The sequence below is a fragment of the Phalacrocorax aristotelis genome, chromosome 4 (genome assembly GCF_949628215.1).
Source record: "Phalacrocorax aristotelis chromosome 4, bGulAri2.1, whole genome shotgun sequence".
Taxonomy (NCBI): domain Eukaryota; kingdom Metazoa; phylum Chordata; class Aves; order Suliformes; family Phalacrocoracidae; genus Phalacrocorax; species Phalacrocorax aristotelis.
The window spans coordinates 50,514,317-50,528,372 of record NC_134279.1 but is presented as its reverse complement, the minus strand read 5'-3'; the positions used below and the strand labels follow the sequence as shown (position 1 = coordinate 50,528,372).

Genomic DNA, 14,056 nt, shown 5'->3' with positions numbered 1-14,056 from the left:
TTCAGAGCTTCAAGCAGAAGGTTCTTAGAGCTAGGAAAATGGCAGTAAATGTTAAGAACTATAAATTATATATACACACACACACTTTTCAACTCCATATAGATTTAATCAATATGACAAAACACATGGCATATTCTTTTTCCTCCGCAGGAAGCTAAATGAAGTTCGTAAGAGGCTGAATGAGTTACGTGAGTTAGTTCGCTACTATGAGCAAACATCTGATATGATGACAGATGCTGTGAACGAAAACACTAAGGAAGAGGAAGAAACAGAAAAATCAGAAAGTAATTCTGAACATGAGGATCCACAGCCTGTTACAAATATTAGGTTGTCTTATTTTTTGTCACCCTGAACCTTTGTCGCCAGGTTTTTAAATGTTTCCTGAAGCAATGCATTATTTCAGTCAACCAGAAGTAACTTAATTCTGTGATTATATTAACTTCCCAAAATTTTTAATTTGAAGTAGCTTTCTTACACAGATGAGTAATAATAGTCTTCTGCTTGGTCACTTAGGTATATAGCAAATGTAGATTAGATTGGAAATTTACAAAATCACTGAGAGACTTCAACATCTGTAATTCTTTTTGGATTTAAGCACTGAATCATATGCATGGAATTCCACTAGAAGATTAATGGGCCTAGACTGGAGAATTGGAATAAAAACAAACTTTGTTTTTGAGAGGCATTTAGAGCTATAGTCCAACAGGGCAACTGTGTGCATCAAGAATCTTCACTGTGCAGAAATGAATACTAATTTAGCTATGAATCGTATAAAGCTTTTCTAACATAGGCACCTTGAAAGCCTCTGATATTGTTGTAGATCCAGCAGGCATTAATCCATTGCTGCTTCTGATTGCTTAAAAAAAAATAATAATCTGTTGGAGCAGTGGCTATTGAGAAATTCCAAATGTCTGGACTGATTTTTATATGGGATTGATTTTTTAAAAAAAAAAAAAAGGTCAGGACACATTCCCATAAAAGCAAGTTAATAAAATGACTGAGGTAAAATTCCATCGATATCAGTTCTTGAAGTTAATGTGAGTAATGCGTTTTACCCTAGAAACCCTCAAGGAATCAGTAGTTGGAGTGAAATAAATAGCAACTCAAATGTACAGTGTGGAACTAATAATAGAGATGGAAGACACCTTAATACAGACTGTGAAATAAATAACCGATCTGCTGCTAATTTAAGGACTCTAAAAATGTCTTCTGCTCTAGGTATGTTCTAAAATCTTCTGTAATTTTAAGTCTTCATGCAAATGATACTCATAGCTGCACAGAATTTGGGAGAACCTTGTTTGATGAGCAAAATATTCACGAGCCTAATCATCAAGCTAATCTCTTTCTAGTGTCCAGTAATTAACAGTGGATTTCAGAAGTTCAGTAATGTCATTGGTACTGTTTTTTTCTTCCTCTCCCTGCCTCCAGACTGTCATAATAGGGAGGATGATAAAGATATCGACCTGCTCCAAGGTGAAGATGATGAAGTGGAAGAAGATAGAGTTAGTGAAGATTCCATATCTAGTCACAGAAGCAGCCTGGGTGATGCTGCTGGAGACGCGGAGTTTGAGCAGAAGATCAATAGGCTTATAGCTGCAAAACAGAAACTTAGACAGTTACAAAACCTTGCTGCTATGGTGCAGGTATTTTATGAATATAGATCTGTGCACAAAAATGTAGCATTTGTTATTTCATGTAATGTATAACTTTTAATAGGGAAGAAAACTCTGCTTAGTGTAGCATTTAAAATGCTTAGTTTTAGGCAGGGAAAAAGAGATACTGTCTGAACTTTTTTTTCCCTAAAGTCAAGGGTGATACTTCTGAAGCTTAAATCTGGAATTTTCTTGGGGGATTCTAGCCTAAGAGAAGAATGGCTTTAATACTTTACCTTAGTACTGGATCACAAAATATGAACCAAGAAGTCTTAAATTTTTTTTAATAATACTTATCTACATTTTTAAGCTTATAATTGAATATTCACCAGTTTTAGTTTCTGAATCCTAGGTTTCAGTGAGGAAAAATTACTTGGTTTGATTGAAATCTTCAGATGTTGCAACTTCTCGAGTTGGGGTATCTTGTTTTGGGTTGGGGGAGGGGGTGGATTTTTTTGTTGAGTTTTTTGTTTGACCTTTTTTGTTTGCTTTTTTGTGGTGGTGGTTTTTGTTGGTTTTTTGGGGGTGGGGTGGGGGTGGGTTTTGGTTGGTTTGGGTTTTTTTAGAATCTTGAGGGCCGGCTATGAACTGACAGTGTTTTTAATTTAGAATATCTCATGCTAACTTAGTGATGTTTATTAAAAACATGAGTTTTCATAAATCTAATGTCCCTACAAAATGCTCACATTTGAGCACCATCTGATGTAATGTCTGCATACTGAATACACATAGGTGTAGCAGAAATGTAAAGGCTTTATGTGAGGCCTCTAAAGTCAATCATAATTAGAACATACATTTTACAATAGCAACAGCATAAAGACTATGTCGTTATTTCAATATACTACTATCAGAAGTTTCTCAGCATCTGGATCAGGCATTTTTTTTTCTCATCACTATAGAGATGTTAACAGTACGGCGGTATAAATCAGAGATGATACAGCAGCTTCCTTAAACAGTCTAACTAATGGCATGTCTTCAATCTTTCCTTCATATTTACAAGGCTTGTATGCTTGTATCTGTATCTACTCAGTAATGGTACTGTAGGTCTGCATAGCTGTGTCATACTTGGTCCCTGATGATGATCTTTCCTGTTCAGCAGGTTCTGTATGAAGAACAATCATGTAGTAAAACAAAAGAAGCAGTAGCTACACCTTTAAAATTGAAAATGTTGAGAACTGAAAGTAGAAAAAATATGAAAACATGAAATTTTGCATAGAGAACCATGTAGAAGACTTTCTAAAATATTTTAGATTTAACTTCCAAATGAATGATTTTTATTTTAAGCTGTAAATAGTAATATTTAACTTCATGACTACAGTAATTAAGCAATCTTTTTCACCTCAGTCTACTTCTATTCCTCTTCTTGCGTCTCTCTTTTTCTTGACATGTCTGTATGTTTCTCTCCACTCAGTCATAGGCATAAAATACAATTCAAGTGGTTTATGTATCCAGAATGAGACAAGTTATCTTGCATTTAAAGTGGAAGTTTCAATAGTGTGAGCTTTCTAATGTTAAATTCTCTCAGTAACTTATCTTAAAGTCATGATGCCATGAAGATGATGACTTCTGCACTAAAGATAAAGCTATTCAGACTGTTTAGTTTTGAAAAATCAGTTTGATAAACTAAACTTGTTACATTTTGTGTGTCAACTTGAAAATAGTCTGACTGCCTTTCTGACGTTCTCTTAGGATGAAGATCCAGAACCTCAAGCAACAATTGCAAATGCATCTAATATTGGTGACTTGGTTTTGGGTGAGATGGAAGAGACAAAGCAACAACCAAACAATGTCCGAGCTAGTACAAACAAGTTACAAAAAGATGTAGGACTGAACGAAAAAGCAAGGTATGCCTTTCTCAAAGGATAGTAGAATCGTGCTTTAGGCAACTTCTTGCCAAGTAATATGCGGATAACTTCCTTACACAGAGAGAAGTTCTATGAAGCTAAACTTCAACAGCAGCAACAGGAGATTAAGCAATTACAAGAAGAAAGAAGAAAACTCATTGAAATTCAAGAAAAAATTCAAGTGTTACAGAAAGCTTGTCCTGACCTTCAGGTAGGTGGAATATATTTCTTTGTTCTTAGATAAGTTTCATTGCTCAACAGCTTTTTATGCCTTTTTTTCACTATAAAAATTGGAAGAAACTTAAAACTGGCAATACTTGTATGCTGAAAGCCGCTGGACTTCTAAGCCTAGAGAAGAGTTCTGGTTATCTAATTCCAGTGTAGGTTCTTGCTCAGGGATTGCTATATCAGGTTTTAATTTCACTGTAATTTGATCTCAAAGCCTTTTATTTAAAGTCCTCAAAGGTAGAGAACCTTTGATCCTATTTTTAGCCTCAAATTTGTCTGCTGTACCTGCTAGTCACTCCATCTTCACTCCTCTTAGTCATTTACAGGGTCTGGTATTTTGAAACAATATTACATCTTGTAAGCATGATCAACAATTTGTATTCAAACTTAACTGTACAGTGCTGTACTGTTTCTTATACTCTTTGAATTTTTTTCCTATGAATTGATCATTAAATTATCAATATTGTGCATCTACAGCATTATATATATGGTGGGTTGACCCTGGCTGGACTTCAAAGCCGGTCTGTCACTCCCCTCCTCAGCTGGACAGGGGAGAGAAAATACAACGAAAGGCTCATGGGTTGAGATAAGGGCAGGAAGAGATCACTCACCAATTACTGTCACAGGCAAAACGGACTTGACTTAGGGAAAGTTCATTTAAATTATTACCAATCAAATCAGAGTAGAATAATGAGAAAATAAAAACTAAAACACCTTACCCCCACCCCTTCCTTCTTCCTGGGCTTAACTTTATTCTTTATTTTTTTACCTTCTCGCCACCAGCAGTGCAGGGGGATGGGGATTGGGGTTGCAGACAGTTCATCACCTGTCTTTGCTGCTCCTCCCCTCTCAGGAGGAGGATTCCTCACATTCTTCCCTTGCTCCAGCATGGGGTCCCTCCCATGGGAGACAGTCCTCCACAGTCCATTGTGGCCACTTCCCATGGGTTACAGTTCTTCACGAGCTGCTCCAGCGTGGGCCCTTCCCATGGGCTGCAGTCCTTCAGGAACAGACTGCTCCAGCGTGGGTCCCCATGGGGTCACAGCCTCCTTTAGGCATCCACCCGTGCTGGTGTGGGGTCCTCCACGTGCTGCAGGTAGATGGATATCTGCTGCACCATTAACCTCCATGGGCTGCAGGGGCGCAGCCTGCCTCACCATGGTCTTCACCATGGGCTGCAGGGGAATCTCTCTGCTCCAGCACCTGGAGCACCTCCTCCCCTCCTTCCTCATTGACCTTGGTGTCTGTAGGGTTGTTCCTCTCACATATTCTCATTCCTCTCTCCAGCTGCAGTGGCACAGTTCTTTTGTTCCCCCTTCTTAAATATGTTTTCCCAGAGGCACTACCACTGTCGCTGATGGGCTCAGCCTTGGCCAGCGGCAGGTCCATCCTGGAGCCGGCTGGCACTGGCTATGTCAGTCATGGGGGAAGCTTCTAGCAGCTTCCCGCAGAAGCCACCCCTGTAGCCCCCACTACCAAAATCTTGGCATGCAAACCCAATAGAATATAATACCATATTACATAAAAATAAGTTTTGTTGATTCCTGGCTAAGTTCTGAGATAAGTGTTTAGCCTTGATTTGAATATCCCTTTTCACTGAATACTAATTGTTCTATCTCATAGACATGAATTTCATAAGCCAGGATCTCATAAAGCCAAAACTGTGTTGGGTTGTAAGAGCAGTTAAGTTTTTAGGAAGCTACTCTACTGTTTTGCCATTTTGTCTTCTCTTTCAGTTCTCAGCTGGCCTGGGTAATGGCCCAGCAAATAGGCAGACTTCACCAGCAACCTCAACTCCGGCCATGAATGAGTGTAACATAGTTGGCAAGCCTTTCCTTGAATTTGATGAATCTGTACCCGTAGGCAATGAGGTATTTCATACTCAATATTTGGTGACTTAGAGATTTAAAATTAAGAAAGTTTGAGCTAACTTGGACACATTTTCACGTACTTCAGATGAGGAGTGAAGTAGTGGCTATTTTAACAAAGTGTATATAACTTTATTTCAGTGCTGGAAAGAAGTAGATGTTGACCTGAACTGTCAAGAGATCTTTCCCCAAATATAGAAGTTGTTGCTAAATATTTATGTGGAAGCTAAATGAATATTCAATTTGTACTGTATACATTTGATAGAGTATACCACAGGCACGTCATCCGTGAAGATGGTGATGTCAGGATTTGAAACTTCCTGACAGAAACTATGCATCTTCCTTCCCCTTTTCCCCCAAAATTTGTGCCTTAAAGAATGATCTGGATATTACTTAGTCTTTCTGAAAATTATGCTAGCATTTATAGGGCTGGGGGGATATGTGATGGAAAGTGTTTCTTGTAGAATAGACATCAGAAACGAATATCTGAAAAATACTTTTTTTAATAGATGTTCTCTGAGTTGCATCAGCATTCTTCTAAATTTTCCTTTAACAGTTCAGGTGAGGCTGAATGGGCAATGCCTGTGGTCTTGTCATCAAAAGCCAAATTTTCCTTCTCCAAGAAGAGAATTTCAGAACTTTGGCATCTTCCAAATAAACGTTATAGGACAACTTGTCTCTTTTTACTAAATAAAAGGTCTGAATTCTTTCTGCTAAAAAAGTCTCTAAAATGAACATGCTGATGCAATTGCTCGCACTCTACAAACAGGTTGGGTTATTAATAGTCAAAATATGTACGGATTTTTGTTGGAACACTTCTTGGCTCCAGCACCACCAACTAGTTCGGTTGCTTTCAGGCTTGAGTACATTGTCACTTGCCTGTCCCTCTTAGGTCTGTGTTTTCCAGTCTAGTTCACTTACACAATTGCTTTTGTAGGTTATGCTATTATATTATGCAGTCTACATGTCTGTAGAAGTATCCTGCCATTTATGTTTTCACTGTATCTAACTTAAGGTAGCTAAAGGCCTCTTTCTACCTGTATCTTTCCCTTTATATGCCCTTCTTTGTAAATCATGGCTTCATTAAGTCTTGGTCAAACATACACTGCAACTTGAAGTTTCTGCAGGTGGCAGAAAATATTTTTGTTTCATTCTCTACTTTGTTATCAAAGAAGTACTTGGCACAATCTTCAGATTTCTCCAGAGGGTAGTATTCTGTCGTACTACTTAAAGAGCTAACTAGCAATGAATAAACTATGTGATTAAAAACAGTGAGTGAAACATGCACTGTTTTTCTTAAAAAATAGTGTCCTGTAATGTTTAATTACCTTCTTAGATTTTGCAGTATTTGGGATAAATAGTAAATATGGGATGTATTTTACATCTCTCTGTGGTGCGGCTTCAGTTACAGTATAATGCCCATGCCTGAACAAAAAGGTATCAGCATAGTATCAAATATTGACATTTTAATGTACTTGATTGGAATATAAACAAAATAAATACAATGTCTTCCATTTTACTGCAAACAGTTATGGTCTGAGATGAGAAGACATGAGATTTTAAGAGAAGAGTTGCGACAGAGAAGAAAGCAACTTGAAGCGTTAATGGCTGAACATCAGAGGAGGAGAGAGCTCGCAGAAACAGTATCTACTGTTGCTGCATCTATTAAAAGTGAAGGATCAGAAGCTCAGCGTACTCCACAGCAGAGCAGGACGGAAAAGTAAGAACTAGTCACCCTCTTTCAGTCAGTGGGCACTTCTCTTTAGCGAGGTGTCAGTCTTGGTGCAGTTTTCTGTTTTCCTCTGAGCACTGAATGGGATGATGTAGCAGAGCAGTAAATCAGTTTCTTGACTTCTAAAGTGACGGTTAATTAGCAACTTCCAAGTTTTATGGGTCTTCCCAGCATATTTAGTCTGCCCCGCTCCATAAATGGTGAAAAATCACCCAAGGAGAGGAGAATGTGTGGAAAATGCCAAGTGCTCAGAGTAATTTTTCATCATCTCTACGACATTTACAACAATAGTAAAGTCATATTTCTCAAAAACTGTAAGTAATTTTATTTGTGTCCCAGTATCAGAAGAATACTAGTTTCACTTTGCATTGGTGAGATAATGTTTAATTTTGATGCAGCTTGATTTGTTGAAGATACACTTGTAATTGTCAACAGGTTGTTTTAATAATTTCTCATAAACTAAAAAAAAATACTCCTCCATTCCCACACACCCCTTTGCTACTCCTCCATTCCCACACACCCCTTTGCTTCCCCCCCCCTTTGCTTCCCCCCCCTTTGCTTCCCCCCCCCTTTGCTTCCCCCCCCTTTGCTTCCCCCCCCTTTGCTTCCCCCCCCTTTGCTTCCCCCCCCTTTGCTTCCCCCCCCTTTGCTTCCCCCCCCTTTGCTTCCCCCCCCTTTGCTTCCCCCCCCCTTTGCTTCCCCCCGCTTTGCTTCCCCCCGCTTTGCTTCCCCCCCCTTTGCTTCCCCCCCCTTTGCTTCCCCCCCCTTTGCTTCCCCCCCCTTTGCTTCCCCCCCCTTTGCTTCCCCCCCCTTTGCTTCCCCCCCCCTTTGCTTCCCCCCCCCTTTGCTTCCCCCCCCCTTTGCTTCCCCCCCCCTTTGCTTCCCCCCCCCTTTGCTTCCCCCCCCCTTTGCTTCCCCCCCCCTTGCTTCCCCCCCCCTTTGCTTCCCCCCCCCTTTGCTTCCCCCCCCCCTTTGCTTCCCCCCCCCTTTGCTTCCCCCCCCCTTTGCTTCCCCCCCCCTTTGCTTCCCCCCCCCTTTGCTTCCCCCCCCCTTTGCTTCCCCCCCCCTTTGCTTCCCCCCCCCTTTGCTTCCCCCCCCCCTTTGCTTCCCCCCCCCCTTTGCTTCCCCCCCCCCTTTGCTTCCCCCCCCCTTTGCTTCCCCCCCCCCTTTGCTTCCCCCCCCCTTTGCTTCCCCCCCCCTTTGCTTCCCCCCCCCTTTGCTTCCCCCCCCCTTTGCTTCCCCCCCCCCTTTGCTTCCCCCCCCCTTTGCTTCCCCCCCCCCTTTGCTTCCCCCCCCCCTTTGCTTCCCCCCCCCCTTTGCTTCCCCCCCCCTTTGCTTCCCCCCCCCCTTTGCTTCCCCCCCCCCTTTGCTTCCCCCCCCCCTTTGCTTCCCCCCCCCCTTTGCTTCCCCCCCCCCTTGCTTCCCCCCCCCCTTTGCTTCCCCCCCCCCTTTGCTTCCCCCCCCCCTTTGCTTCCCCCCCCCCTTTGCTTCCCCCCCCCCTTTGCTTCCCCCCCCCCTTTGCTTCCCCCCCCCCTTTGCTTCCCCCCCCCCTTTGCTTCCCCCCCCCCTTTGCTTCCCCCCCCCCTTTGCTTCCCCCCCCCCTTTGCTTCCCCCCCCCCTTTGCTTCCCCCCCCCCTTTGCTTCCCCCCCCCCTTTGCTTCCCCCCCCCCTTTGCTTCCCCCCCCCCTTTGCTTCCCCCCCCCTTTGCTTCCCCCCCCCCTTTGCTTCCCCCCCCCTTTGCTTCCCCCCCCCCTTTGCTTCCCCCCCCCCCTTGCTTCCCCCCCCCCCTTGCTTCCCCCCCCCCTTGCTTCCCCCCCCCCCTTGCTTCCCCCCCCCCCTTGCTTCCCCCCCCCCTTTGCTTCCCCCCCCCCTTTGCTTCCCCCCCCCCTTTGCTTCCCCCCCCCCTTTGCTTCCCCCCCCCTTTGCTTCCCCCCCCCCTTTGCTTCCCCCCCCCCTTTGCTTCCCCCCCCCCTTTGCTTCCCCCCCCCCTTTGCTTCCCCCCCCCCTTTGCTTCCCCCCCCCCTTTGCTTCCCCCCCCCCTTTGCTTCCCCCCCCCCTTTGCTTCCCCCCCTCCTTTGCTTCCCCCCCCCCCTCCTTTGCTTCCCCCCCCCCCTCCTTTGCTTCCCCCCCCCCCTCCTTTGCTTCCCCCCCCCCCTCCTTTGCTTCCCCCCCCCCCTCCTTTGCTTCCCCCCCCCCCTCCTTTGCTTCCCCCCCCCCCTCCTTTGCTTCCCCCCCCCTCCTTTGCTTCCCCCCCCTCCTTTGCTTCCCCCCCCCCTCCTTTGCTTCCCCCCCCCCCTCCTTTGCTTCCCCCCCCCCTCCTTTGCTTCCCCCCCCCCTCCTTTGCTTCCCCCCCCCCTCCTTTGCTTCCCCCCCCCTCCTTTGCTTCCCCCCCCCCTCCTTTGCTTCCCCCCCCCCTCCTTTGCTTCCCCCCCCCTCCTTTGCTTCCCCCCCCCTCCTTTGCTTCCCCCCCCCCTCCTTTGCTTCCCCCCCCCCTCCTTTGCTTCCCCCCCCCCTCCTTTGCTTCCCCCCCCCCTCCTTTGCTTCCCCCCCCCCTCCTTTGCTTCCCCCCCCCCTCCTTTGCTTCCCCCCCCCCTCCTTTGCTTCCCCCCCCCTCCTTTGCTTCCCCCCCCCTTTCGTTCACTAGGACAGTGGCTACCTGGGGAGGTTCTACCCAGTGTGCACTAGATGAAGAAGATGGAGATGAAGATGGTTATCTTTCTGACGGAGTTGGTCAGGCAGAGGAAGAGGAAGAAGATGCCTCAAGTTTGAATGACAGTTTCTCTCTTTATCCCAATAACAACATACCAGAAAATGCATGTTTTGTTAAAGAAAACAAGGATAGGTTAGTGGCATTACTTGTTGATCTGATGCTTGTCAGAGTATATTTGGAAGGGGTAGAAGAAGCATTGCATTAACTAAAAGGCATCTTTCAACATCAAAGTGAAATTTCTTTCTGCTTGCTAGGGAGCTGTGTGCAGTGGGGTTTTCTTGTCTGAGTCTCTAGCTGTAATGTGTAACTAATTTGATTATTTATTTGGTTTTCGGTCATATTGACTGTCTGCCATTGAGCTCTCCAGTTGTGTTGCAGTAGCTCCTTATGTTCCCATGTTGTTTTAATCAGCTTAAAAGATAATGTATGTGAAATTTTTGCCATCATATTGATCAGTCTCTTCAAAAAATCTAATTCAGAGAATTAAACTCTGAAATACTTGCTTTCTAATTGTTGGCTTTTGCAGCTTTGAAAACTATTTCTTACTAAATTTTTTAAATTAACATTAATATTTTTAACTCTGCTTACCTAACTGATGTCCTTAACAAGCTTTGTGTGACTAAATGAAAATGCCACGTTAAAAGTAATGTATACCTCCTCAACTGATTTCTTCTGGTTTTGATATCAAAATAATTTTAGGAAATAGTGACCTTCCAGGCAGGAGCTGGGCCTGTTAATTCTTAGTGAATTATGTTGGTGGCTTTTATTTTCATCTGAGTACATATTATATATCAGCGATGGACGATACTAAAAACAAGATCCAGAAACATCCTTAGCAATTCTTTTTGGCAGTGGTAGTTAGTTGGGTGTCTGTTATTTTGTGTTTGTTTAGGGTAATGTTGGATTGACAAAATTGCATGGGTGATTAGCTGGCATGCTGAAATGGCCTGTGCCCAAGTGATTTGTTGATGTACAACTGAAACATAATTTCAATAATGGGAGTATAATTAAAAGTTGTTTGAAATGTCAGCTTTTCTCCTCATTCTTCCTTCCCCCCCCAGGTGGAAGAATTGCCGTCCTCTTTCAGCAGATGGGAATTATCGTCCATTATCTAAGGCCAGGCAACAGCAAAACATAAGTATGCGACGTCAGGAAAACCTTCGGTGGATGTCCGAACTTTCATATGTGGAAGAAAAGGAACAGTGGCAAGAGCAGATCAACCAGTTGAAGAAACAGCATGAATTTAGTGTCAGCATTTGTCAAACTTTGATGCAGGATCAGCAGGTAGATATGAAGAGCAGTTATTTTGCTGTTCTTGATCCTCCCTGCTGCCCCCGGTAGATCTTTCTAGGAATAACTTCTGGTTTTGGTAATTTGATCACTGTCATGTATTTTCTTTCCACAGACCCTGTCTTGTCTTCTACAGACTTTATTTACAGGCCCTTACAGTATGATGCCCAATAATGTTGCATCTTCACAAGTATATCTTATTATGCATCAGTTGAACCAGTGTTACACCCAACTGGCTTGGCAGCAGAATAATGTCCAAAGGTTTGTTGGCTTATATTAGTGTTTGACTGTGGAATTTGAAATGCTTCAGTAACGGAGAACGTGATTATGTGAGTAAAAGATGACAGTTAATGGTTAAATATGAGGCTATTGAACTTCTGAATTTATTACAAGCTTAGGAAATTATATAAAGCTTTTTAATTTTTTTCACTACTGTTTTAATGCCTTTGAGATTACTCGTTTTGGGTAATCTTTAGTGATGAGAACCAAAAGTTGGCATCTCTTCTGAAAACCTGTTGCGATAGCTGTGTTTGGCTTTTTTTGTTTAGACTTGCTTTTCTTGAATATGCTTTTATGTCTGTAGTCTTTGATAGACTACCTGGCAAGCTTCTGGATTCTAATGGTTGTGGAAAGATGATGGAAGTGTTTTTTGTCCTTTATGTTGTCAGTCAGAACTTACGCTTACGATCCATTTGGATGTGCTACTTTTACCTTCTGAACAGTGATCTTTTTTTCTAAAAAAATGTAATAGTAATTTTAATTCATTGCATGAAAGTTCAAGCTCTTCATCTGTCTTTGTGTTTGGTAAGCGATATTTTGTTACTGGCCTCGTAATATTTTAAAGTAGTTTTAATGTCACTTCTGCAAGTATTGTCTATCTTAGGTTCGTTTTATTTATTTCCTTCTCAGCCTGCTTGTTTTGTTATGTAGTCATTTTTTCTGTTGTTCTTGCAAGTGACAGACAGCAATGGTTTTAAAATCAACTGCTCTGTACTAGTGGTCATGTTTACAAGAAGTTTGTTTCCTTGAGGTGGCTATTTTTTTTACTAGGTAAATGGAGCAGTTCTTTATGTACATTACATGAGGCAGGTGAAATAATACGAATCTCAAATTACTTGAGTATGAATTTACAGCTTTCCCTTAGCATTCTTTTTTCCCTCCCAAGTGCTTACTTTTCCTTTTTTTTCAAGGTTGAAACAAATGTTAAATGATCTGATGCGCCAGCAAGAAGAACAACAGTGTCAAGAGAAGCCGTTGAGAAAGGAGAGCAGCAGTAGTGCGCCACCACCTCCATCTCCTGTTTTCTGTCCATTCAGCTTTCCTCCACAACCTGTGAACCTGCTTAATGTACCAGGATTTACTAATTTTAATTCCTTTGCTCCAGGTGAGTATTACTACAGGTGTATGAAGTAATAGGAATTTCAAAAATTTCCATTCCTTCATTTACTTGAAATCTTACTGTGAACTTGCTGATACTGACTTTTCCTTTCTGTTGAAATGGTCTTAAACAGTACTTGAAAGAGGCCATATTATCCTGACAGAAGTTTAATGTTTATTGCTGAACAATTGTATATTTTGACTTCAGTATGAAAAGCAAGACTTAGTAAGAAGTTGGTTATAGTCGAAAATACCTGCTCCATAAAGTTAATATTTTAAATGTTCTTCATCCAACATGTGAAAATTAATGTTTGAAACTTTTACGTACCTTCAGCAATCATTTAATAGTGTTTCTGACAAGTGAACCCTCTAATTTTAAGGCAGCACTTAGTAATGACTTCTCTTTTTTTCTTAGAACTTCCAGCACTCATTTTTGTTTAAAGTGCCTGTAAATAGCATGTTACTAATTTTTGTTCCCATCAGAGGTATAGAGTAACTGTTGACTTGGATACAGTGTTTCTAATCTCATTACCAAATCTACTTTTACTGTTGAATTTGAAATGGAAAAGAAATGTAGGCATTTTAGTGTATCATTAGAAGCTGTTAAAGCTGCCTTGATAATATATTTCAGCCTTTTCAGGAAACCAGCAACAGGCATAGACTGAGACTTACAGCTTTCAGATTCTAAAGTCTTTTCTGTTTAAGGATATAATTCAAATTATACGGAACCTGCAGAGAAGAATGGTTATGTTCAATTTGCCACTACTATGAAGATGATGAATTTATTACTTCTTTGGCCCTATGAATACTTGCACCGTTGGAATTTTCTTGTCAGTTTGGTTTTAGTTGAAGTATTGATAGTCTTCATGCAGGCAGAACTCTGCCTTTTTTGGAACTGATGTCATTTTTACCTTCACTTGTAGGAGTTCTTTATTGGTGTTTCTTGAAGTACCTTCATCTATCTGCTGATGGGATTGTAGTGTCCAGTAATGTTAGAAACCTACATTTAAGATGAATTCAGATTTATTGCAGTGCTTTCAGGACGAAACAGTTTTTTCTTATTCCCTACTGTATTTTTGCTGCGTAATTTTATCTGGCCACATAATGTCTCAAGTTTGACTTTTATCACACAGTTAAATGAGGTAGTATCTTCTGACTTGTTTTACTTTGTAGGTATTAACTATAATCCAGTGTTCCCTTCTGGTTTTGGAGATGTCGCACACAATATTTCCCCAAACAGCACTGAGCAGCAGCAACATCCTCTAGATCATAATGCTTCTGGGAAAACTGACTATACGGCATTCCCCAAACCTTTTGAAAGCAGTTCCTCTAATGGTGCAGAAAAACAAAGGTAT

The 14,056-nt window shown here is 42.2% G+C and overlaps 1 protein-coding gene across 24 annotated transcripts in view; it reads left to right on the top strand.

Annotated features, from left to right (window-relative positions):
- The window catches only part of PCM1 (pericentriolar material 1), a 47,496-nt gene that overhangs the window by 16,188 nt on the left and 17,252 nt on the right, over nt 1–14,056 (top strand). For all 24 annotated transcript variants that reach the window (XM_075091342.1, XM_075091349.1, XM_075091360.1 and 21 more), the window contains 12 exons: nt 151–327; nt 1,061–1,218; nt 1,429–1,643; nt 3,342–3,496; nt 3,578–3,707; nt 5,461–5,595; nt 7,122–7,312; nt 9,969–10,166; nt 11,096–11,318; nt 11,440–11,585; nt 12,515–12,708; nt 13,875–14,052. In XM_075091342.1, coding sequence (XP_074947443.1) covers nt 151–327; nt 1,061–1,218; nt 1,429–1,643; nt 3,342–3,496; nt 3,578–3,707; nt 5,461–5,595; nt 7,122–7,312; nt 9,969–10,166; nt 11,096–11,318; nt 11,440–11,585; nt 12,515–12,708; nt 13,875–14,052 — 2,100 coding nt within the window. The remainder of the gene's footprint in view (nt 1–150; nt 328–1,060; nt 1,219–1,428; nt 1,644–3,341; nt 3,497–3,577; nt 3,708–5,460; nt 5,596–7,121; nt 7,313–9,968; nt 10,167–11,095; nt 11,319–11,439; nt 11,586–12,514; nt 12,709–13,874; nt 14,053–14,056) is intronic.